Source organism: Pygocentrus nattereri, chromosome 11 (genome assembly GCF_015220715.1).
Source record: "Pygocentrus nattereri isolate fPygNat1 chromosome 11, fPygNat1.pri, whole genome shotgun sequence".
Lineage (NCBI taxonomy): Eukaryota > Metazoa > Chordata > Actinopteri > Characiformes > Serrasalmidae > Pygocentrus > Pygocentrus nattereri.
In genome coordinates, this window is record NC_051221.1 from 25,715,560 (window position 1) to 25,739,938 (window position 24,379).

Sequence of the window (24,379 nt, forward strand, 5' to 3'; positions counted from 1 at the left end):
TTGCCCATGCCCCGGAGGCGCTGTTCTCCCAGGTACTTCTTTTGATGTCACCGAGAAGCAGCTAATTAATTTTACATGCATACTAATATGGAGCTCAGTGTAGCGGCCAGCGCTCGTATTTATCTTGGTAACCTTTGTGGGAAATGGACTGCGTCCCACGTCTGACGGCGGCGATATGACCATCCTGGGGCTTCCTCCCTCACTGGAAGTGGCTTTTGACAAAAAAATAGTGACTTCTACGCGCGTTATTTTCATGGCGAATTTTAGGATAAATTGGCGGTTGTGTTTGACTCAAATTCTGCAGGACAGCTTGATCGCAATATGTTTAACAGTGTGGTGATATTCATGGCGAGGGGCTCACAGTTCAGAACGAGTTAGTAAAAGCCAGACATGAGATAATAGCTGGTGTTTAACATTAACAGAGCGCTACACCCCCTCAACAACAAAAACACGCAGCGCTCCTTACAGTAACGGTTTGAGCAAGAGCCCCTATCTGCTAATTAATTGACATTCTCTTGAATATTCATACACTTCTATCGGAAAATATGAATTTAATTGCAGCGTAAAGCATCTCGTGGGAGGGGAAATCGCCACAGACTTAATTAAAAACAATACTCGTCTGGGCTCAGAAAGGTAAGTTGAGTCCTGGGAGTGTGTGAGACTGAGGCTCCCTCTCACAGCCCTGGCCGGCCCACCGTTTCTCCTGCTCCCGCCCTCAGCACTCAGGTGTGGCAGTACAACAGGACTGACTGCAAATCTGAAACTGTCCATTTTAGGTTTTAATTACGTATGTATACAAATGTTTGCATTAACAATGTCAATTACACCGCCAGCAATTGCAAGTTGTTTATTCATTAGTTCTTTGGTAAATCTACATTGCCCGCAGACAGAGGAGGCTAATAATGCTGAAGCACACATTTAGTTTACTGTGAGAGCACTGCGGGACTCTCGGCCCAGCGCTCAGGCTCAAAGCTCTTTAATACAGAAACACACAGCCTGACCGGACCTTCACTGTCGCTGAGCGGACACTCCGGATTTCACTTCTGGAAACGGTGCGTTTATTTGGCTGAAAACTAATAAAAGGAAGAAATTATGTTTTTGTAATATTTTTTACTAACTGCTTATCATTGAGTAACATTATTATTATTATTGTTGTTGTTGTTGTTGTTGTTGTTGTTGTTACTGTTGTTGTTGTTGTTGTTGTTGTTGTTGTTGTTGTTGTTGTTGTTGTTGTTGTTGTTGTTTATGCAACCCTCAGCGCTAAATATTATAAACCCCAAATCTGGACTGTTTCTGAGAAATATCTGTTTGTCTTTTTTGTTTGTTTGTTTAAATGAATGAAGTCCTAGGTTTTTCCTGTTTGTACGTCGCGCTGATTCTTCAAGAGCTTTTATTCAGACGGTCGAGTTGGTTCTGTTCGTTCCCTCTGTGGTCATTCTCTGCAGGGGTCTCAGCACGTCTCCGGGGCCATGGGTGGCAGCGTAGATCCCACCGCTGATGCACTTTGACAATATTGTTTGGCCATCATGCGCCGCGTTAGAATGAATGGGATCGATCCTCTTTTAACAACATTTGTTTCCCATTGTGTGGCGGAGCAGCAGTTGAGGGCAGACGTGTGAAAGTGGCTGTTTGATTCTCTTTTTCATCCCCCTGACCTTAGCTTTTGTGCTCCGTCGCCCTGGGAATGTTACGCCTCACTACTCTACTTTGAGATGCCTCAGAAAGTGCCTTTGTTTTTCTCTCACTTTCTCTCTCTCTCTCTCTCTCTCTCTCTCTCTCTCTCTCTCTTTCTCTCTCTCTCTCTATCTCTCTCTCTCTATCTCTCTCACACACTCTCTCTCTCACTCTCTCTCTCTCACAGACACTCTCTCTCTCTCTCCCCCTCTCTCTCTCTCTCTCTCTCTCTCTCTCTCTCTATGGACGCACACAAAATTGTTCTCGGTCCCCCCCGCTGGAAAAGATACTTAAGAGTGGAGCCCCGGTTCACAAGTGCAGCGCAATTTGGCTTTAGCTCAGCCTTTGTGTGGCCTGGACAAATGACCAAACTCACACACACATTATACAGTTGGTGTACTTTAGTGAAGGAGGGGTGCGGGGGAAATGGGGTGAGGGAGACCGCGGTGGCATTTCCAGCTAAGAGTAGCCATAGATTATCAAGAGCAAAAAAAAAAAAAAACAGCAACAACAACAAATCTTCAGTGAACAAACACGACCTGCTCGCTTCGCGCTCAGAGCCTCAGTTGGTTAAGCGCTAAGTTAGGACGCTGATTTACATGAGGCAGTCTGCGGAGAAAGCGCGCGCGCTGTGTGGTGTATTGGGTGGTCTCTGTCTCTCCCCGCGCTGCTACTGTGCCACTGTGAGTATAATGAGTTGTGGAAACATCGCAGATCAGTTTCTCTGCCTGTCCTTGTCCGACTGAGCTGGAGAGCCCGGGTCACTCAGTCACCAACACCTCGTGTTTTATATGCACAGAACTACTGATTTATATTATCATGTAGGGGTTCTTTAATCTCATTGGCTCTCTTGGTATTTTTGGAGCCTGTGCGCTGGCCAGTAGTTTACATTATGAGCTTGTTTTATTTAATGTAGTAGTATTATTTTAGTTATACACATATAATTAGATGTAAACATACAATAAGAAACACAACAAAAATGTTGTAAGAAGAGCAGGGTAAAGTGTTTTTTAGTGCCAGGTTTGTTGGAGAATACTTGCTCTGTCTCCCAAGCCTCCGTTTGATCGACGTTTCTTGTCGCAGGCAGCCGGAGCTCTTTGGGAAAAGTTGTGGTGAAAAAAGGCTGGAAAATCGGAATCCTTTGGCCCTTTTCTGTCAATACACAAACAGAGGAATGACAAGTTAAAAGAGGTGCTTCATGATTCAGGGAGGAAAAAAAGAGTGGTGCTATAAAAAGCGGCGCGCTAAAGACGCAGCGTGGAGCTGCTGACTTCCAGCCTGCAGAGTTTCTGACACGAGGATTGTGTGGAAACCAGGGAAACTAAAACACTGTTTTCCTCCGCACTTTCAGCCTGTTCTGACATTTTTAAACTCCCTCCTAAAAAGTGTGTTTTTTTTCTTTTTGTAAGGAGTCGCTACTATAAAAAATCCACACCAGAATAAACAGTGTTGTGCTGCTTCCAGTCGCTCGTATTTGTGTGGCTGCTGCTATTCGTAATCCGTCAGAGCGCTGAAGGGTCGCATTGTGGATTTATGGAGGAAAATTTGCATAAATTATGAGCAAATCCGCGAGTGTGTGTGTGGTCCCCCGTATTGCAAATCCACCAAGCGGAAAGGTGGCCCTTGGTGAGCCTTGGAAAGAAGAAGAAGGAGAAGAAAAAAAAAGCTTGAATGGTCATTGCTCAAAATAGGCTTCCATTTGGTTTTCACATTCATATAATTGACTTATGGATATTTTATACAGTTTTCACAACGCCACCCTAAAGCCTTTATTTGCATTTCTGAAGTACTTTTCAGTTTGTTTTACATAAACACAAAAGGCTGCCTGGCATCATGAAGTTTCGTTTCAGCGACAGTTTTTTTGTCGTTGTTGTTGTTGTTGTTTTTGTTTTGGGGGGTTTGTTTGTCGTGTTACAACTCACACAGTTAATCCAGCACTGATGGCTAAAATGATCACTATTGTAATAACTTTATTTTAATAAGTCTAAAAGTTTCATGGGACATGGTCAGAGGCGCCCAGCGTCCCAGGATATTAATAATAATAATAATCGTATTTATTAATGCTGATTAAGGCGCGTTTTCTTCTGTTTGTATTAGGCGGTTTAGATACTTGTGTCCCCTTTATGTTTATATTGGCTTCTCATTGCTTATGTGGAGAGCTTCCTCGAGTGCCGCGGCTGATACTGTGGGCTGTGCCTGCGCATTTAAAACGGAGCCAATGAGCCTCTCTCACATTTCAACAACGTCCAAAGAGACTGCAATTTTTTTTAAAACAGCGCACATTTGCAATTTCTCTGTTGCGGCTTTAATCCAATGAGCCGAGCGGGAGTAAGTACTGAGATATGGAGACTAGTTTGACTGAACATGCAGCTGAAAAGACGCATTTCAGATATGGATAAATGAATGTGGACTGGCTCGCGCGGCTCCCTCAGGTACAGTAGATCATGCACAGATACAAACGCGCTCTGTGGTGTCCCGTTTCGTGTGCGATCATGTTTACGTTGTTGGCGCAGTTCACCTTTCTTTCTTTTTTTTGTTTGTAACAAAGAGCACAGCAAAAGTCATGCGAGCCACGACGCGTCAGCGAAACGACAAAATAAAGGAGAAAGTAGCCGTGACAGTACAATGCGACCTGAAAGCCAATTTCCATGTCAAACATCCCGTGGCTTTAGTAGCTCCATTTGTAGCCCACAGAAAGGTTAGCGCATACCTTCACACAGTCTTACCGGGTGCCATCGCACTGCCACTCCGCCTGCCGAGCCTTTTCACCCCCTTTGCTCCGTCTTCAAATGGAAATGATTTCCATTGGCCCAAGGTGTCCATGTAAATAGGTGTAAATGAAACCAGATTATGCCTTTCTCCCAGCGCACCCCCACCCCTCCTTCCTCCAGCTCCACTACCACCACCTCCTCCTCCTCCTTCTCGTCCTCCTCCTCCTCCCAAGGCGATTGTCATGTGATGGCAAAGAAGTGGCACATTAATGAAGCGCCTCTGCAGGGGTCTTTTCTGCTCATGTCACCCCATAAAAACTATCAGATGGTTAGAGGAAGGACATGGAGGCAGCTACTTAGCTCACCTTAATCGAGCCAGAGAGGAGAGAGGAGCTCGATCCATTGAGCTGGTAGAGGAAGAGGAAGCTTGTATTCCTGCAGGCTGTGAAGAAGTGAAGATCAGAGCTCCTGGACGAAGAACAAGAAGAAGGGTTGTTTTAAGAGAGGAACACAAACCAAGACTTGGCTTTTCCACCCACAACCAGCGGATTGTCCATGCACCAACTTGTTCCTCCCTGTGTTATAACTTCATGAATTGTCCTCGCGCAGAGAGTCGCTAACTTTACGGACTTGCACTCTCAGATCTTTCAAAACACACACTTCCACAAACAAGAACTACCTCGTTGCTGAAGTGAACGCGGACCAGGAAGCCTCCAGGATGCCTCGCCCGGGCAGGAACACTTACAGCGACCAGAAGCCGCCCTATTCCTACATCTCCCTGACGGCCATGGCCATCCAGAGCTGCCCAGAGAAGATGCTGCCGCTGAGCGAGATCTACAAGTTTATCATGGACAGGTTCCCGTACTACCGCGAGAACACACAGCGCTGGCAGAACTCCCTTCGCCACAACCTGTCGTTCAACGACTGCTTCATCAAGATCCCACGGCGGCCCGACCAGCCGGGCAAAGGCAGCTTCTGGGCGCTGCACCCAAACTGTGGCGACATGTTCGAGAACGGCAGCTTCCTGCGGCGCCGCAAGCGCTTCAAGGTGATCACCCCGGACCCGCTGGCGGCAGTCGGCGCCAAGCCCTCTGAGGCGGCGCACTACCTGCAGCAGCAGCACGCCAAGCTGCGGCTGAGCGCGCTGGCCGCCACCGGAGCGCACCTGCCTCCGGTGGCCGGCTACAACCTTGGCGCCGCGTCGCCCGCCTCCACGTTCAAGCACCCGTTCGCCATCGAGAACATCATCGCGCGCGAGTACAAGGTGCCCGGCGGCCTGGCCTTCTCGGCCGTGCAGTCCGTGTCGGCGGGCTACCCGCTGCACGGGCAGCTGAGCAGCGCGTGGCCGCACATGTACGGAGCCGGAGCCGCGGACACGGCCGCGCCCATCTCCATGGCGAGCGCCGACTACGGCGCGTATGGCGTGCCCATCAAGTCGCTGTGCCACGGTGGCCAGACGTTGCCCGCCATCCCCGTGCCCATCAAGGCCACGCCGGCGTCCGTGGCTGGTCTGTCGGCGCTGCCGCACCACCTTCCCGCCTTCCTCTCGAACTCGCCGCAGTCGCTGAGCCCCACGTCGCCGCACGCCGCCGCCAGTCAAAGCAGCCCGGGCGCGCCGAGCGACGCGCTCACCAGCCCCGCTGCCCTGCAGTCCGTGGCCGTGCACTGACGTGGACACTCCCAAAAAATATTATTATTAATAATAATAAAGTTATGTGGAGGCGAGGGCACGAACTGGACACTTTCTCCAAAGTTGGACTTTTTTATTTGAAATTTTAAGAGATTTCAAGAGCTGTCCGTGTTGCAGTGCTGTTCATTTTCTGTGTACGTGTTTTATCCCGTTTTTTAATGTGTGTTGCTTTAAATCGTGGGCTGTTCGTCTGAGCACACGAATCGAGGACACATATAGGCCTGCTTTATTACTCTTACTACTTTTATCCTCCGTTTCTCTCCCGAGAACAGACTAGCCCACGGGTTTTAACTTCAGCAGTAACTCTACAGAGATGTGTTTCTTTCGGCCTGCTGGGTGACGGCTGGCTAAGAACAGTCAAAGTGTCCGTTTTAAAACGGACTAAAACTGGGCGTCGTAACGCTAGCGCTAGTAAGATCTGGAGGAAAACAAACTCTTACAGACAGTTAAAGTCACTCCTGTAGCGCAGTTTTAATGCAGTTTGTAGTGTAAAAGTCCAACGAGCAAATCTGGCAGACGTTGCATGTTAAAATTCCTCCTGTCTGTTAATGACAGCGCAGAAGCTCAAAGACTCACGTTATTTCACGAAATAACAAAACAACAACAACAAATGAACAGAAAATTCTCTCTTCAATTTCAGTCTTCAAACCAAACCCACCGTCATTCTGAGACTCGCAGGCCTGCACTGTATGCTAAGACATCAGACTTGAAAACACGTTTTAAAAGAGGCGCTAATCGTGAAAGACGAAGTAAATATGTGAATATTTGCAAATAAGTGATATAAAACTGTGTAAAATGCACTTTTTAGTTAGATGTTTTAGATGATCTCTATTTTGCAGGAGATGTTTTGTGAAGCATTTAATTTAAAGCCGTGGTGACCATGTGGATTAAATGCCGTACATTTGTACTTTTTTTTGTTCAGATATAAAGCATGCCTTTTCGAAAACTTTGTGTTGTTTTGCTGCAAGCATGCGTGCTTTAAAAGTGTGCAAAAAAAGTCTGCATTAAATTATAAACTTGGTCATCAGAATATTTTTTCATTAAAATTATGCAAACCTCAAACTTTTCGTTTTGTGCGCTTGTTTTCTTTATATTTGCCTAGCGACAATTTCACATACAGTTTTAAACCCACTTCATCATTTATTGTTGTTATTATTATTATTATTATTATTATTATTATTATTATTATACCAACAGTAAACACGCAGCGTATGTTTGAAATGTACGTACACTGGTACACTAACAGTGACAGCGTCTGTTCGTTTTCTAATGTTAGTCTGCACGTGTTTGAGTTTTGCTGATGTGACTGAGAGGCGCTCAGGTGAGCTGATTTAGTGGTGTTAGAGTAATCAGCAGGTTGATACTGAGGGTCCTCCTGCTTCTCTCTCTCTCCATCTCTCTCTCTCTCTCTCTGGGTTCATTCCCAGCCTGCTGGAATACAGGCAGACATGAATGAAGCTCTTGATTAGGATGCATGGAGTAGCTGAGGCGCAGGCACAGCGCACACAGCCACTCATTCATCTGCCCCGCCGCTCTCTCAGCCTTTTACACATCACCTTCAGACATCAGCTCTCAGCCTCAGCGCTCAGCTCACACTCTCTCTGCGAAACAGACACTTAATAAACTAGATAAGGGACTGAAAGAGTCGCGGTGCTTTCGCCTCTATCTGTTTACGGCTACTCTCACTCTCTCTTCTGTTTAGATGAGTTTCAACTGACCGTTTACTTCTGTTTTATTTTTGAATTCTCTCTTCTTCTCTTTATTATTAATTAATTTTATTTTACTTTTATTTATTTCTTTCTTTCTATTTTATTTTCTTTATTTTTTTTAATAATTAATATTAATACATTTTTGTAATGACAATATTTTACACTCATTTAAATTTATATTATTTCCCGCTTTTCTTTCTTTCATTTTTCTCTTTTCATATTTTTTCTTTTCTTCTTTTTTTTCAGCGCTGATGCGGCTCCGTTTCTAAAGGCGATTAAAATGCGCGAAACAGGTGTATTGTTTGCGTCTCCACCCATATAGCAACAGCCTTCTCCGGGATATTAAGCAAATACATTAGGATTCCGTCACTTTATGCAATTGAGTTGATCAAATAAAGGGTCTCTGGCCACTTCATTCACTCTCATTCAGCTGAATAGAAAGTGCAAAGAATTGCAAACTTCGACTGGGCCACCGATGTAGATTTAGCCCTTTTTCACAGAGACAAAAAGCCTGATTTCTCCCAAACACATAGCTGACTGGGCTACTAGGAAACGAGTTCTGAGACCCCTTTGGAATTTAAATCCAGCCCCTCCCCCTTAGACTCTGTTTGCACAACACAGCAAGGTTTTTCCCCTTTTTCTTTCTTTTTTTGTCTTTTATTTTTGGTGTTTTTGTTGTTGTGTTTTTTGTGGTTGTGAGTGCTGCATGGTGGTTTACTCCGCTTTACGTGTCTGATTAAATGTTTCAGAAGCTGGAGAAGAAAATAAGCTCGAAACTACATTTTACTGAAGCTTTAAATGAACAGTGAACTTTAAAATAGCACGAATAAATGCAGTCTCAGTGTTTCGTATTTGTTGGTTTGCCTTTATTTGTTTTTTTTTTTGTTTTTTTTTTGGTAATTCGGTCTCTCTGCAGCTGCTGAAAAACGTGTGTAAAAAGGCCAGCGTTTCAGACTTTACTGGTGTCTGAAATGAGCAGATTCTAAGTGTTGCACTTGTACTCAGTGACGTAGCAGTGGATCCAAGTCCTCTGCAGAGATTTATATCCTCACAGAAATAATCGCACAGATAGACAACTTACACTGGAGAACGAAGTTGAAGTGCTTTAAGGTTAGAACTGATGTGGAATATTCCGTTTTGGCTTTGCACTGTTTTATTAAAGGCATTTATTTGAGTTGAATAAAAGCAAATACAATGAAATGAATAAAACCACATTAAGTGTTTTCTTTAAGTTGAACCGATGAGACATTTTTAACATTGAAAACTCAGATCAAACAGTAAAAATTTAATTAAGCTAATTAAAAACAGATCCTGACATTTGGAAACCAGTGAGCCTCTACATTAATTTTAGCAGTTAAACAGACCTCTGTAGAGTTAAAGTTACTTTTACAAATAGAGTTTAATTCCTTTAAAAAATGCAAAATATATTATTAGATTTATTGAATTCTATTATTATTGTTATTATCTATCTATCTATCTATCTATCTATCTATCTATCTATCTATCTATCTATCTATCTATCTATCTATCTATCTATCTATCTATCTATCTATCTATCTATCTATCTATCTATTCAGTTTTACTAAGTGCAGTAGCTAAGCCTGTCACAACACAAACGAAAAGCGAGGCTGTGTGCCAGAGTAGGAGTAACTGTCCTCCCACACAACATTTCCATGCATGCAGACCTACCACACCCATTACTGCTGCTTTCATGCTCATTCAAAACACAACTATCATGCAAAAAATAACCCTCTTATCTTTGTATTCTCAACATTGCACTCCAGATCCAGAGCACTGCACTGCTATGACTTTATAGCTCATGAAGCAGAGCCTGTTGTCTTTCGGTGGGTTTTCTCCATTCATTAGCGCAGACATGAACCGCGTTGTGTAATCAAAGACAGAAGTGCTGTTGTGTCCCTCCCTCTCCTCTGTTACATGTTCCAGATCCTCTCCTACAAAGAAGAAGGTCATCTTAGGCAGGGAATAAAATATAGAGCGTGCCATGCGAACGCTCAGTGTGGTAGTTTAATTAAAAGAGTTCATTAGAGTGGAAGCCCAGGGTAATTAGCATGCATAATTTATGATTCTGTTAATGCATGCAGTCCATGGCGTTAGCAAAAAAACAAAACTCAACTTGACCTCCAGTGGAGAGAAGTGAAATGGACAGTAGCTGGTTATTCGTCTCATTTTTGTGGGTGAGCTTTAAGTGGAAGAGAGGAGAAATTTTTCCAGCTTTGATATCTATAGTAAACTTCATTGACTTTATTTGTATTCCCTACTAGAGTGAAGGCTTTCCCAGCTGTATATATTCAGGGTAGTTATTATGATTCAAAGTCTGGTGACAGTGATTCTTTTGTCCAGCCAGGCAAGAGTTAACATTTACTTTCTGATCTGCTCTTTCTGCATCTTGCAATGTTAGCAGCGATTGTGAGTAATCTCTCAAAGATCAGATACGTTGTTAATAATAAAGACACTAAAAGAATACATTTGTCGGAAAAGGATTCAAAGTTTACTGTTTTAGATTGTCTATGTTCAAAAAAGAGTCTTTATTTTTCTGCATTATTTATCATTTATCACACAGCAGTTGCCCTTTACGTTATGTGAAACTTTCATGATGCATGGCCGAATAGAAATGCTCTAACATTGCTTGGAATAAAATCTCTTTACATTAACTTGCATTAAAAGTAAATAATGCTTTTGTCTTTTCCTGTAAAGTTGCTATTTTGGAAATACTTTTTTTGTTGTTTGTTTGGGACAGCAGTGCTATGCAACACTATTAAAAGCATAGAGAGCTACTGCTGCAGCACTCTCTACCCATTAGAAGGGTGAGATTTGACAGAATGAGGCCAGAGTCAGACGCAACACACACACTTCATACTTCCTCCAGTATCATGCGCTGTCAACGCCATGTTTGTAAAAGTGATAAAAATTAATCTACAGTAAGCAAAAGTTGCATCAAGTTTACTCTGCAAATGTGACAAACTGCTTGCTAGAGGTAGAGGAGTGTTGATGTGTTTATGTTTTGCTGATGGCTATTTTTCTTTCCATAATGCAGCCACCTATTGGTTTTACCAAAACAACTACATGAAAACAAATATTTTCAGATGTGCTTATAGTGGAAGTTCTTTAGAAAGGAAGTTGACTGCATGAATTCTGCCTTCAGCAGACATCTCAACTGGGAATCACTCATCATAATTAACAATTTCAAGCTAATTTTAGTATGTATCCTTTTCACGATTAACTATGATAAAGGCTCTTCTAATTTCTTTTACCACTGATTCTACCTTTTTGACACCCAAAGCAGTGAATAGATCACAGGTCAAATGTTGCTTGCTGTTACTTCTCATTGTGCGGTGGATCTCTGTTTTGAAGATGAACATAAGTAAATAATCTCTTGTGTGCTGCACCTTCACAGCCTATGTATGTTAAGTTTGTTGCAGGAGGTCATGCAGATTGCTATGGTTGACAAATGCAGGTGTAGTGGACAATAGTGGACAGGCGAAGCACCAGAGGGCTGCGGTGAAGGGGGAACTGGATTGGGCCAAACTCCCACGTGTGCATGAAATTAGAATGTCAACATCTGATTCACACTGCTGGGCAGTGACTGTGAAACAAATTATGTCAGTGGGAGGCATCCGCCATATTCCTCTGAGACATGGCCATCAGCTGAACATGGGACCGAGTAAAGTCCGCTGCTCGAGTCTAATGGGGCTCTACCTAAACATATTTGATGTCAGGAAGCGCTCTTCAAAAATGCTGTCTTATCCCAAAAAAATGAAAGTGTTTTGATAAAATGAAATGTGGGAATACGCTGATGTTTAAAAATGTAATCAGTGTATGGAATAATTATATTAATTTAGCTTCACGTTAATTTCTCATAAATCAGTCCACAAATGCCATTTCAAATGCCAACAGTTGCTCTATATTATTGTGCACCATCTTAAGCAGCTAAACAAGTTTAGTTTAAAACCATTTTTCTGGGCAGTAACTGTGCCTTGTTTGTAAAAATCATATGTAACATAAGAATAAACACAAATAAACAAATACAGTTAAAATAATAGTAAAAATTCTTGTTCTTGATATGAGTTGGTTAGAAAAACTTCACCTGACGTCATTTTGATTCCGCCAGGCCAGCTTTATTTAATGCTTTTAAGTTCACCACCAGCACACCTGATTTGACACAATGCACTAGTTAGATATACCAGGCATTGGATATAACTTTAAACTCCAGCTTCCTCGAGGAGAGGTTTGGAAATTGTTATACAAACACATTGACACATAAAATCACTTCTTATTGTATTAATAGTGTTTGTATTTATTTTACTATTAGTAATATTTCTTTGCAAATAAACGCGTGTTTTTTAATGCAGTGCTATAAATACAGTAAACACAGAACAGCAATTTACACAATAGAGTAGATCTGAATAGATCAATAGATCTGAAGTCATCTGAGAACATTAAATGAAACAAAAACTATTAATCTAGTCAGAAAGTATTTATTGTTCAGAATGTTTTTTGCAATAAATACAAAGAATATCAACACAATAAGTAGTGATTTCATGTATGTCAATGTGTTTGTTTAACCATTTGTAAACCTCTCCTCGAGGAAGCCTGGCAGTATTGGCAGTTGTTTTTGGACACTTGGATTGGTTATTAGATGTTTCATTAAATTAGGTGTGCTGGTGAGAGAGTTTGATAAATGGCTGAGAGCATCGAGGAGAAATCTGGATTCAGACTTCTTCAGAGTAGCTCACAAGATATCAACTACTTTTTCGATATTTGATGTCATTTTTTCAAATGATATGTGGTGATTTTACAGGCAAAAACAGATATATTGATTAGACTATTGTATGAATGATAAAGGCCTTTATTTTTCCTTCCTTCCTTCCTTCCTTCCTTCCTTTATTTATTTATTTATTTATTTATTTATTTATATTCCTTGGCATAATGTTCTCGCATCTGCCATATAAAGCTGCAGTGAAAGGCGTTTTCCTGTTTGGGTGCACCTGGTCTCTTACCCAATGCTCAATTCTTATGCTCCCTGTTAGAGCTAATGGGAGTAACTTAGCATAGCAGGGGCAGGGAAAGAGGGACTAATTGTTATTCAAGATAAGGATGTGTATTATCACAGGAAGGCCATTAGATGGGATCTTAGTTTTAAAGGTCTTTGCTTTCACCTGAAACTCAGAGCAAAAGTGCTGTCCTGTCTCACCGGTTCACAAGGTCAGCAGAACAGCAGCCTCCAAAGCACATTTGTTTGAGTTCACCTCTTCACACCTAATTCACCACATTTATGTGTCTAGGGTACTTAAAAGCATATTAGCTTGTCTCTTCAAGCTGCTGTTAATTACTATTGTTTTGAAATGCTTACTCATGTGAAGAGCATAGCAGGGGCTCTGCTGTGATTTCACTTGTGTGTTTTCTGTTGTTTCCATTGTTCAATAATAAAAACACATAAATTAACACATGCCATAACGTGCTGAAACATCTAACAGTGATCCAAGCCTGCTTTGCCCTGCAGAGACATGCTGAACCCTGTAGCGTCTTCAGTGTTGCACAGGTTCGGGCACAGCTAAGCGTGAGCTGCGTCTCCTCCTATTCATCAACATTCAGACTCCAACTTTGTCAGCTGCAGCATGCTCTGAGCACACCACAACACCAATCACAAGCCAGACTCCAGCTTTCTTTACTTGTTTTCTAAAGCATATTTCTTAATGCTTAGCTGCAACCTATAGTGTCCGTATTGCTTGCCACAAGTAGTTTTGACACAAACTGGAAAATGAACTTGTACAAAAGCAGAGTATTAACCTGGGGTTTGTACGCTGCATTACTTGCCTTGGAGGACCATGAGAGTTGGCAGTCATCTATATTATAGCATCAAATTGAGCATGCCGATGCAAAGTGTTGAATAAGTGTTCACTTGTAAATCATGGATTTCTTTCTCACTCTTTTTTGTAGCCTTCTAAACATTAGTCATTGCAGTTGATTGGTGAAACCAAATACAAACCCAATTTTAAATAAGTTGGGAGAGTATGTAAAAAAAAGTGGTCATTTATAAACCCACTTTGAGTCACATTGGAACAAAATCAGTACAAAAACAAGATATGTGCTGTTTTATCAACACCTGAAATTGATGCCTGCAACAGGTTCCAGAAAAAGGGGCAATTGAAGACATTGTGAAGTGTTTGAAAAAGATTTTAAACAGGTGATGCAACCATGCTTGGGTATAACAGGAGTATACAGCAAAGTCCTTTATGAGCAAGGATGTGTCAAGGCTCACCACTCTGCCAAAATGCACCAGCAAAAAATCCAACAGTTTAAAAATAACATTCCTCAGTGCACGTTTGCACGAACTTTTGGTATTTTACCCTCTAGAGTGCACAACATCATCAAAATATTCAGGGAATCCAGGGGAAGCTCGAAAACACAAATGAGTGCTCCTGACCTTCAACCCCACAGACAGCACTGCTTTAAAATCAGCATGTATTTGTAAAGAAACATTCTACATGTGTTACAACAGCATGGCTGCATACTGGAATCCAAGACATTTACATTTATGGCATTTGGCTGACGCTCTTATCCAGATCGATTTACAATTTGATCATTTTACACAGGTACGCCAAGGTAGTGTTAGGAGTCTTGCCCAAGGACTCTTATTGGTACAGTGTAGGGTGTTTGCCCAGGTGGGGATTGAACCCCAGTCTACAGTGTAGAAGGCAGACGTGTTAACCATTACACTATCCCAAAACTCTCTCCCCTTGACTTCTGTAAAAGATGAATCAGGATACATCCTGTTGTTGTTTAATACATTAAGATGTTAACCATGTCTGAGACATACCATATATTCCATCTAAAATTCCATCTAAAAGAATTTGCTGACATGCTCTTATTTTACCATAAACATGGTTATGGTTAAGTAGTGTGTATGTGTGTATACATAGCAGTTTTTGTGGATAATTAACAGTGCTATGATTTGTCTTGGCTTGTTATCGGTCAAAATAAATGCATTGCTGAAAGTGAACACCAGTATTATTGTTTAGCATGTTTGCCTAGCATTATGTAATGACACAAGTGGCAAAACGCTGAACGCAAAATGACGTCTGGTATCTCTTCACCTTCTCTCCTAGCAGAATTTCACTTAATAACAAACACAAACAACTCTCTTTAAAGAAGAGGCGTTTGGGTGCTAAGGGGTCTTAGCTCAGAGGTGTTACATATGTTAAGACAGTAACAGCCTCTGTGGATTTTTTTCATACCCTTGCTATTTCCCCTAGCAGAGGTGTCGCAATAAGCTAATTTATCACCTCTTTTTCTGAGATCTTATCTCTTGTCTCATAAACTAACACTTTCTGCAGTACTTCAAAGGCTCAGGGGCCAACAGAGGTGAGAGCGAAAGGCTGGGAATGCTGAAGGCCAGATCCAGCAGGCAAGTGAGTTGCTGATGATTAGCAGTGTCAGTGGGGGCCAACTCAGCTGGGGCCACATCTCTACTTGCACTGGACAGGGAGCCTCCCAGTTGGGGAGAAGAAGAGAGGTGTCTCCCTGTCAACCCCCCTCACTTCTCTTGTTCTCTGGCCCTGGCGGAAAGTGTAAGGCCAGGGTGCCATCAGAATATCGCTAGAGACCCAGTGATAGATTGGGAGTAAGAAGTCAACGGTAATTGCTTTTCAGAGAAGGCTCGATGAAACCAGCTGCTGCAGTTGCCAGATGGAATGAGCAAGATAGTCTTTATTGTTTTGCACTCGTTTGAAATGAGGTGTCGCCTTCAGTTTCCTCAGACCAGAGGAAGAGTGTAGTAGTAAAAGCTTAAGAGAGCCTATGTGAAACAATCAGTCAACCTTCAGGAACTATCTTTGTATGCTCAAAATTCGTGGATACTGTATTTAAATCCAGAGGAAGCTGACAGTTGTCTGTAATGGGCCTCTGTGACATGCAGATGGATGCCTCTTGTTGTTGAATAACAAGGCCCCATTGTCCCGCTAATGTAACTTGATCAGTCTTTGATCTAATCCCGTGTTGTCGCAATCAGTGTGAAAATTCCCCATCAAGAGCATGATCCACTACTTTGTCTTTTGTTATCGTGATAATCTCTCGCATTTAAATTCGACTTTGTTCTTTTGTGCTTTTGTTGGGGAAGCACAATGTGGGGTTAATTAGCAGCCACTGGTGCTCCCTGTGTTCCTCCACAGTTAATCACACTTGAAGTGTCCTCTTCAGTGAGCCGCTGACACTCATCAGGTCCCCACTGCAAACACAGCCAAGGTCCAGTCATTAACAAACAACAAAATAACAAACAGTCAGCCATTAATCCTAGCTTTAGATGACAGCTGGGGATGAATTGCAACTGTGCTGTGTTCACAAGTTGCACACTAACAGTAAAGTATTTGCACTTGTGAAATAGCCGATTAGTTTCTCCATTGTTTGCTTATTATGCGTTGTATCAAATATTAAGAGGAGAATGAGTATCTATTGGAAATTACTAATGTAAACTGGTAATGGAAATCAGTTATTTGTTTAAGACGAATCTAAATGTATAATATTAATGAGATTCATGTTAAACTGGAAAATCCCACAGATTGAAAAAAAAAATTATGCATAGTTTGATCATTCAGATATAAACAGTGTGAGTGGTTTGATGTGAAATGGTACTTCATAGAAAAACCAGGGGTTGCGAAGTCTATACCACAAATATAGCCATTTTATTTACTAACTTACATGTGTCTTCTTAGTTTTATATGTAATGTTAAGATTGTAAAATAGTGGTAAATCTGAAAAAGGTTTCTTTGGGTTCTGTTTTGACTACAGGTATTTCTCAGCCATGAATGTATCACAAAACAATGTCTTAATAATCAGGTAATAGAGTGTAATAGCTTTAGATGTTGTAGCTTTTAAAGACATTAAACTCCCCAGATGTCTGGTTCCTATCACCACCACTGTAAACAAGCCTCTTTAGAATGGAAGATTTCACATCAAACCACATTGAATGTCCTTGTTTACATCATAACAATTTAATTATGCACTTTTTAAAATTCACTTTTGAAGTTATGTCTTTTTTTTAAGATGTATTGTCATTGGCCAGTTGTGGCTTAGCCTGTAATGGAGGTAAACACCACTGTTTATTTGATGTACAACTTTAACTTTGTTGAACAGCTTATATGGTTCAGTGTATTAGCTAAACTCCTTAAGGGCAGTTATCCCTGAGCCTATATGCAGCACTTCAGCACTGTCACTCACTGATCTGGTCTGTCCCCCTTTCCCTAAACTCACCGGATACAGACTTTTGCATTCATCTGTAATATTGCCCTTCTTCAGAACAAGCTCTTGCCATTCCCTGGTGGTCTAATTTATGTTAAGTCACCAGCCTCCCCCATGGCTGTTTTGAGGTGTCTCCGAATGGAGGCTGTGCGATGGAGGTTTGTGTGTGTGCCAAGGTCCCCTGTGAGATTATCCTCCACGGGAAAGAGCGACACACACTGAAACCATCTGCACGTCCATGGGGCAGTTTGGGAAGAAAGAGCAGACTTCTGAGGAGATCCACACCGCAATTCAGTTTTGCTTGTGAAGCAGGTAATTAATTCAGAGTGAGAGAATGTCCATGGCTGCTCTCAGATCAGTGGCCTGTGCAATGCACAAAGCACTTACGGCATTCAGCGCTGAAATGGCCTACAAGTGTGAAAATATTCCATAAAATTTTATATCATGTTGGGATCATTTATAAAAGAGGGGAGTAATCTTTCAACAGTTTTGGACCCTCATCCCAAATCACTGGTACATGCATGATAAAATCCTGTAAGGAATTATACAAACAATCCAATATTTGTTCATGTTTGTTTGGCTGCATAAAACCCTGAGTACAATAGAATATAATAGTGTAAAAACAATTACATTTAAATCAGAAATCAATAGTGTAAGCCATCTAGATGGATTTTAATGAGTGTGAGTTCAACTCCAGAGATCTTTCCATTGCAGCCCTAATACTCAGGGGACTCTTTGTTAGTTACTATATCTGAACATGTTTATGCTTGTGGATGCTAATGAGGCAGTAAATAAACATGGCGAGAAATTATTGTATTTCTGGAGTTGACTTCAGTGTATGATACACTCCTAGACGATATGAATTTCTCTGAGGAGCATTTTCTTACTCTGATCATGGCGATGAATGTAGGTCATATTAAGTTAATTAACAAGCGCATAGCATGATGAAATGGAGAGAAATGGGAAAGCGTCTGGTTTTTAATAAACCATTAAAAGGAAAAATTCTCAGACTTCATCAGCAGTTTATTCTTAGTGTGTTCATCAGCTTCATGAAAATATTAATAACTTAAGAAATGACTAACATTAGCAGACAGTGTTGTTTATAATTTTGACTGAATACATGAATATAACATGTAGCCTAATCCTGTTTAACTAATTGAATGGCAAGCCTACAGGTCAAACCAGTTAACTCCCACTGCTTACATTCTTTTACCTAACACAGGCTTTAGAGGCAGATTCAATATAGATGTGGCCTCAGGCTAGAGCACATCTCATTTAACCTCACATATAACATGGACACAATGGTCTTCATCCATTATGCCGGTATTGTGATAGTTACAGCCTCCTCCCCTGATTAAATTCCCTCACTATTAGTGAAGACAGTGTTTTGTTTCTTTGTTTGTGGTACACAGACCTGTGGACAAACATATTGCTTTCTTAAGGCCACTGAATCATTGGAAATTGGCAGGAAAAGCTGCTAGGGGCAGCTTTTTGCTCACAGGTGCACAGTGGTCAGGAGGGTTGTCTTTCACACTGAGCCGTTAACATGCCGAGAGGGCCTGTGAAAAGAGAACAGTGATAATTCATTGGCAGTAAAACTTCTCTCCCTCTCCTAGACTCAGTTGGTCTGAATGGCTGTCCAAGCCGCTCCCCACAGCTAATTGTCATACAGCCGGCGATAGGAAGACACTGCTGTGACCCCCTTCTGCAGCCAGCTCTTCTCTCCACCAGTGTAAATAACCCTCTCAATAACAAACACAGGAATGCAGGGGGACCCTGCGAGTTAGCGCGGGTAACCCCGCACTGGACCACCTTAATGACACTGTCAATGGGGCCCACGCAACGCTCGGCTAATTTCTTTTCTTTGACTTCATTAGGTGGCAGTGCGGAGGGACAGCGTGGGAGTGAGAGAGGGAATGCTGGCCATTGTCTTGTCATAGAGGTCAAAGAACAAGTCAAACAGAGTTGCTACTCTTGGCCATCTCGATTGTTAACGCAAACAGTGGCGGCAGTTCTAGTAAGCTGCAGTCTGAAAAAGAGGATAAGAGTTGCTTGTTGGTCTGAGAGTTCTGTTTTTCCTATTTTAATGCACTGTTTGTCTTAATGGCAGTTTTTTTAAGTTTCAGCTCCTTAATCCTTAAGGGACCTCATGCTGATCCTTCAGTTTCCCCAGTCTCATAACTACCTAACTTACATATTAGTTGCACTGTAGGTACTGAATAATCTGAGAGTTCATAGAGTTCAACAGGTTAAAATCCAGGTGTCTGTTTTGAGTCTCTGAAATAGTACAATTTTGTCTGCCAACTTCCTTTCAAAAGTCACATAAATCACAATTTAAAGCAAGCCACCTTAGCAGGAGTATAACTTCCCAACTATTGGATCTGCTATTGTACTACTCCTTTTAATAACTGACATTTAAAACTCCTGCTCATCAGCATGGTGGGCTCAGTGATTTAATAGAGGGTCCTTGAGCATACAGCAGAAAGCGAGGGTCCCCCTTCACAGCTCCTGGTGTAAGAGGGCAGCTCCTCCCTGCTCTGCTCCAGCACGGCTGTAAAGCACTGGCCTCCACAGCCACAAATCAGGCCCCCTGAAAGCAGGCATGCATCTTCAAAGGGTGGCCTGCCTCTCCATGATATACGGCCCCCGCTGAGAACAAGTTAGCCACGGCCACTGTCTCTGCACCTGGGCTATTATCAGGCAACTGGGATCATCTCCCCTCACTACACATTCAAATGTACAAGTAGCAGATTAGGCTGACTCAATCTTCTTTTCCTCCGAAGGAGAGAGCAAGAGAAAGAAGGAAGGAGAAAGAGAAAGAAAACCCCTTCTGACTTCAAAAAGAGCCCTCTCCCTTCTCTCCACCGGCCAGCCTGAATGGAGCAGGAGATGAAACCAGGGGGGGCTTGTGTATTCAGAGGACTAATTCAGAACTGATTCCTCTAATACACTCCTGAAACACTTTTAATTGTGTTAGTTTGCATTCAAAAGGCGTGTTTGCAGCTTTTAATTGGAGACTGCTTTGAAATAATTGAAATGTGTGACTTTGAGGGGGCCAACTTAAACAGTTCTAATGTGCTTTGCTGGTAAGCACTATCGCCCTATTATTCCTCATTCGGATGGTGTAGCTTTTTGGAGGGGTCTTGGTAATTTGTCTCCCGTAAATAAAAAAAGGTGCTGAGGTTTGGCAGGCTGCTTGTGACATTCTCTGGAATTTGGGAGCATAAGTATGTTAGAATGGAGTAAACCATTGTCATCAAATTAAAATCTTGCATTTTCAGCATTTTTATGTTTTTACACTATTTGAAAACCTTAGCTGTGCTTAACATAATGTGAATCTTTTATGATGAATGGACCAATAGACATTGCATTAAACAGCCAGCACATTTGTTCTCCTCTTGTAAACTTTCTGGAGTTGCAAGGTTTTGTTTGTAGAACACACATTATTGTTATATATAATAAGAATAAAAGAAGTTCATTAAAATCAAAAGTTTAAGGCAATTTGGTTACTTAATTTATAAGTTAAAGCAATGAATAATTTTTGCAATGTGATCTATAAATGCACAATCGTGTATGTTTTATAACTGTAATAATAGCAAAAAAAAAGAAGTACTTTTTTGTTTTTTTTGCTTTATAAAAAATGCTGTCATCAGTGATAAGAACCGAGTGCATGCGAGATGAATTTCAGATTTCATTCTTTCTCAAGTCCTTGTCAAAGCTCAACGTTTTCTGCCCGTATTCCCAATAAATCCCGGTTTGTTTGAGCTTTAGTGTTGACAGTGTTCCCTCCTCACTGCTCTGCTCTGCTCTGTCTTGTATGGAGCTGGAGAGATCAGGCTGCTTCTGACACGGGCATCCACCTGCCTGTCAGTCTTTTTCTTCCCTCTTTTTTTATTTTTTAACAGACTTTTATTTGTCATGGCAAGGTGTGATGAGTGTGACAGTATGTAGTAAATCTGCATTACACTGGGTTGCTCAAGCATGATACAGTGTTCTCAGGGCTTCCAGGAGGCAGGAGAGAGAGAGAGAGAGAGAGAGAGAGAGAGAGAGAGAGAGAAACAGAGAGAGAGGAATATTTAAGTGCACGCACTGCTTCAGTGGATCTTGCAGCAGATGGTAGCGTGTGAATGCTTCCTGCTGTTATGTCATTAGATTCATATTATCAAAATGGTTTATTGAACATAGAAAGAATTAGCTTCTTCCACAAATTCGGATATTTCATCCCACATTCGCCTCAGCTTACTATTCGGCAGCCTGCTGTTGTACTTTTAGTTCATGTTTGGGCTAAATCCCTGAAAACAGTCCTTTCCCCCTGAATCGTTCCTTTTCTCGAGTCATTCTCCCTTTCTCTTGAATCATTTTAATCCTCAGGGGGGCTCACACTCTGGCTGTCATTTGATCGGCCAGTGCCAGCACTCGGGCTCTAAATAAACCCAGTGTAGCGTGAATATCATTCTGTGGATGTATGGGCTGCATTGGTGAGCCATGGGGCTGAAGAGAGCGAGCCTTCACTGCCCTCCCTCCGAATGCCTGGCGACTGTTCGGTTACCCCACAAGTGAAAGGACCACCCACTTAGGCTTGAGAGGGGATTTGGAGCCTCCCTGCCTCTTCTGTGCTTTAGCCCCTTTTTGGAGGCCGTTTGCCGTCCATCCGATTGTGCCCGTCCCGTTCACACATTAGCTGCTGCTGTCAAAGTTTTTGCTCAAGAATGGGACACGACATGAAGATCTGGATGTTCAAGGGTTTCTATGTAAGATGAGGCTAAAGTGAGGTGATGTCAAGTGTGGTATTGACTGTGATTAAATATGGCTATTTGCTCTTTGACCTCATCTTCATGATGCGCAATAATAATATCAGTATTAAAGAAAATGTTTTTTTTTATGGTTTTATTTCATTTTCAGTGTCTTAAAGAGCCCCTAATGAGCTTTCCTCACTTGAGATTTTTATAGTGTGTTTCAGAATGTATCGTTCGTTCAATCCATATAGTCCATTTATGGAAACTAAGCAACAAAATCAGCCAATCAAAATTAGTTTTTGTGATATGAAGACCACCAATATGTTTACATATATTCACGTATTCAGCTTATAGAAGCTGATTCCCACTCATATTGAAGTTATAAGGAGTGTTTCAGTCTGGACTGCCTTTTGAATAAAGCACAAAACAGGTATAAAGAGAGGCTGGAAAATAATCACATAAAATTAATTGCACTGTTATGTAAAGCCACAGAAATGCCTAAGTGGAATAAAATGCAAGAAAAATGGAGGATATGGAGCCTTTAAAATAGACATGTTAGACATCAAATAAACACTTATTTTCGCTTTTCACCTGAAAAGTTTTAATGATACACTGAAAAACGCACTTTGAATTTGTATCATTCAAATGGGTCAAGTGGCTGCAAATGAAGAAAAAGTACTACATTAACAGAATTAAACAAGAAAATTTAAAGAAAACAATTGTCCAAAATGTAATGTCCAGAATTACTCTTATACCTAATATTAGGTCTCACATTAAACACAAACAAGCTCAGCAGTGTTTTTCGACTGGTCACAGCATCAATGTGGAGTGGAAAATTACTGACTCTTCCTTCTGCAAAAGGTTGTCAGCAAATTAACACACAAAACTTCAACACTGAATGAAATCAGAGGAATAGCGATCACATATTAAGTTACTTTATTTGTTTATTTAAAGTTTTGTTGTTAAAACCATTAAAAGCTCAATGTTTTGTCATTTTGGGCTTGGCCCATTTTTTGCTCCAGGAGTGTAGACTGAGAAAAATCTAGTTTGTATTTACATGATTCAAATCCATCTGTCGACCACACATGAATCAAACATGTTACATCAGTGCAGTTGCTTTAGTTTACTTCTTGCGGTAAGGATTGTATTAAAGTAATATGTTTTATTCATGTGTAGCTGATTGACATATTTACACATCATGTAAATTCAAAGCACCATTTGTTTCCAGTGTAGTCTCACCATGACATTCAGTAATTTTATTCTGCAGAAGGAGGCCTCGGCCTGTGTTGTACATGTTGTGTGCCGTTCTCTGTGGGGTCTTGTATATTTGAATTCCGCAGCCTCAGCGCTCCACCCCAACATGTTCATTCCCAACTCCCAGTCTTCATTCCCAACCTGTTTTTATCAACTTTTCTCACAAAGCACAACAAAACAGGGGGAGGGCAGTGCTCGGCCTGTCGGGGGCTGATGCTGGCAGCAACATTGTCCATGAACTCCTCGCCATCTCCATCCCCTAGTGCCATATACAAACAATCATTTCCATATGCAGTGGAAAGGGTCACGGCGTTAACAGAGGGAGGAATGCTTTTGGGGGAAATATTGTTCAGCAATGACACAGAAGTAATTTGGGGCTCACCAAGTGATTCTATTGCGGCCTTTTGTCACTTCAAAATGTTTGACCCAGAGGTCTCTGTCACCCCTGTAGTTAATGGCCGTTAGAGCACTGTGACAGTCCCCAAAAGTAAAACATCTCAGGACTAATAGCAGGCCTCAAGAGGCTTAGGCATAAATATTTAAGCGCTCCTTACTTGTCCCAAATACTAGGGGGTCTCCATGGTACGTTTATACATAATGCAAGCTGAAGAGCAAATATGAATGCACGGAGAGAACGGTGGCTTCAGCTGAAACTGCTTAAAACCTTTATTTTGAGTCTCATTTTGTTGCATTGTTATAACACAGACTTTAAGTGTGATTTGCATGTAATTTTATCTATTTGCTATCTTTGCCACTGATAACCAGCCACGCCTCTCTCCCCTAAACAAGTCAAGCTTGTTAAATGGTTCATATATAATACAAGTGTTTGTTTTAATCCACTTATGTTGTAAAACTAAAACTAAAGAGCTGACTGTGAAGGAAGTCAGATTAGTAATGTGATCTCATTTGCAGCCAAGGTTACTTTCTTCCAACAACTCCAAGCAGACCTAATTCTGGAGCCACTCATAAGCCCCATTTCTCAAAGTAAACTTAATTAAATATGTGGGTTGTTGAGGTAGCTTGACGTGCCATGAATGATCGTCCTGGTGAACAAAGCCGTTACACAAGCCATCGAATTATCTCTGTCAAACTTTGGCGTAATCTGAACTGATCCTCTTAAAAATATTTAAATGACGGCATTTGCACATGAATGGGCTCCATGGCAACCTTGTGTATATTCTTCTTCAGGGTGCCTCTTTAACACAGGGCTTTAGAAAAGCACATCTCTTCCGTCATGTTGACAAACAACAAAACAAACAATCCCCAAAGAAAGCGATGAAGTATTTTAGAACATCATGATGGATGGAGAGGAGGAAAATTGCAGCTGCTTGAAAAAGAGAGCGGAACAGG

At 41.6% G+C, this 24,379-nt stretch overlaps 1 protein-coding gene across 1 annotated transcript; it reads left to right on the top strand.

Moving 5' to 3' along the window:
* Positions 1 to 4,616: 4,616 nt before the first annotated feature.
* Positions 4,617 to 7,137, top strand: foxb1a (forkhead box B1a). The gene has a single exon (XM_017708288.2). The coding sequence runs from the start codon at positions 5,104 to 5,106 to the stop codon at positions 6,052 to 6,054; it is 951 nt and encodes a 316-aa protein (XP_017563777.1). The 5' UTR covers positions 4,617 to 5,103; the 3' UTR covers positions 6,055 to 7,137.
* Positions 7,138 to 24,379: the final 17,242 nt, after the last annotated feature.

Coding starts and splice junctions, on each gene's coding strand:
- foxb1a (XM_017708288.2), top strand. CDS start 5,104: ATGCCTCGCCCGGGCAGGAACACTTACAGCGACCAGAAGCCGCCCTAT.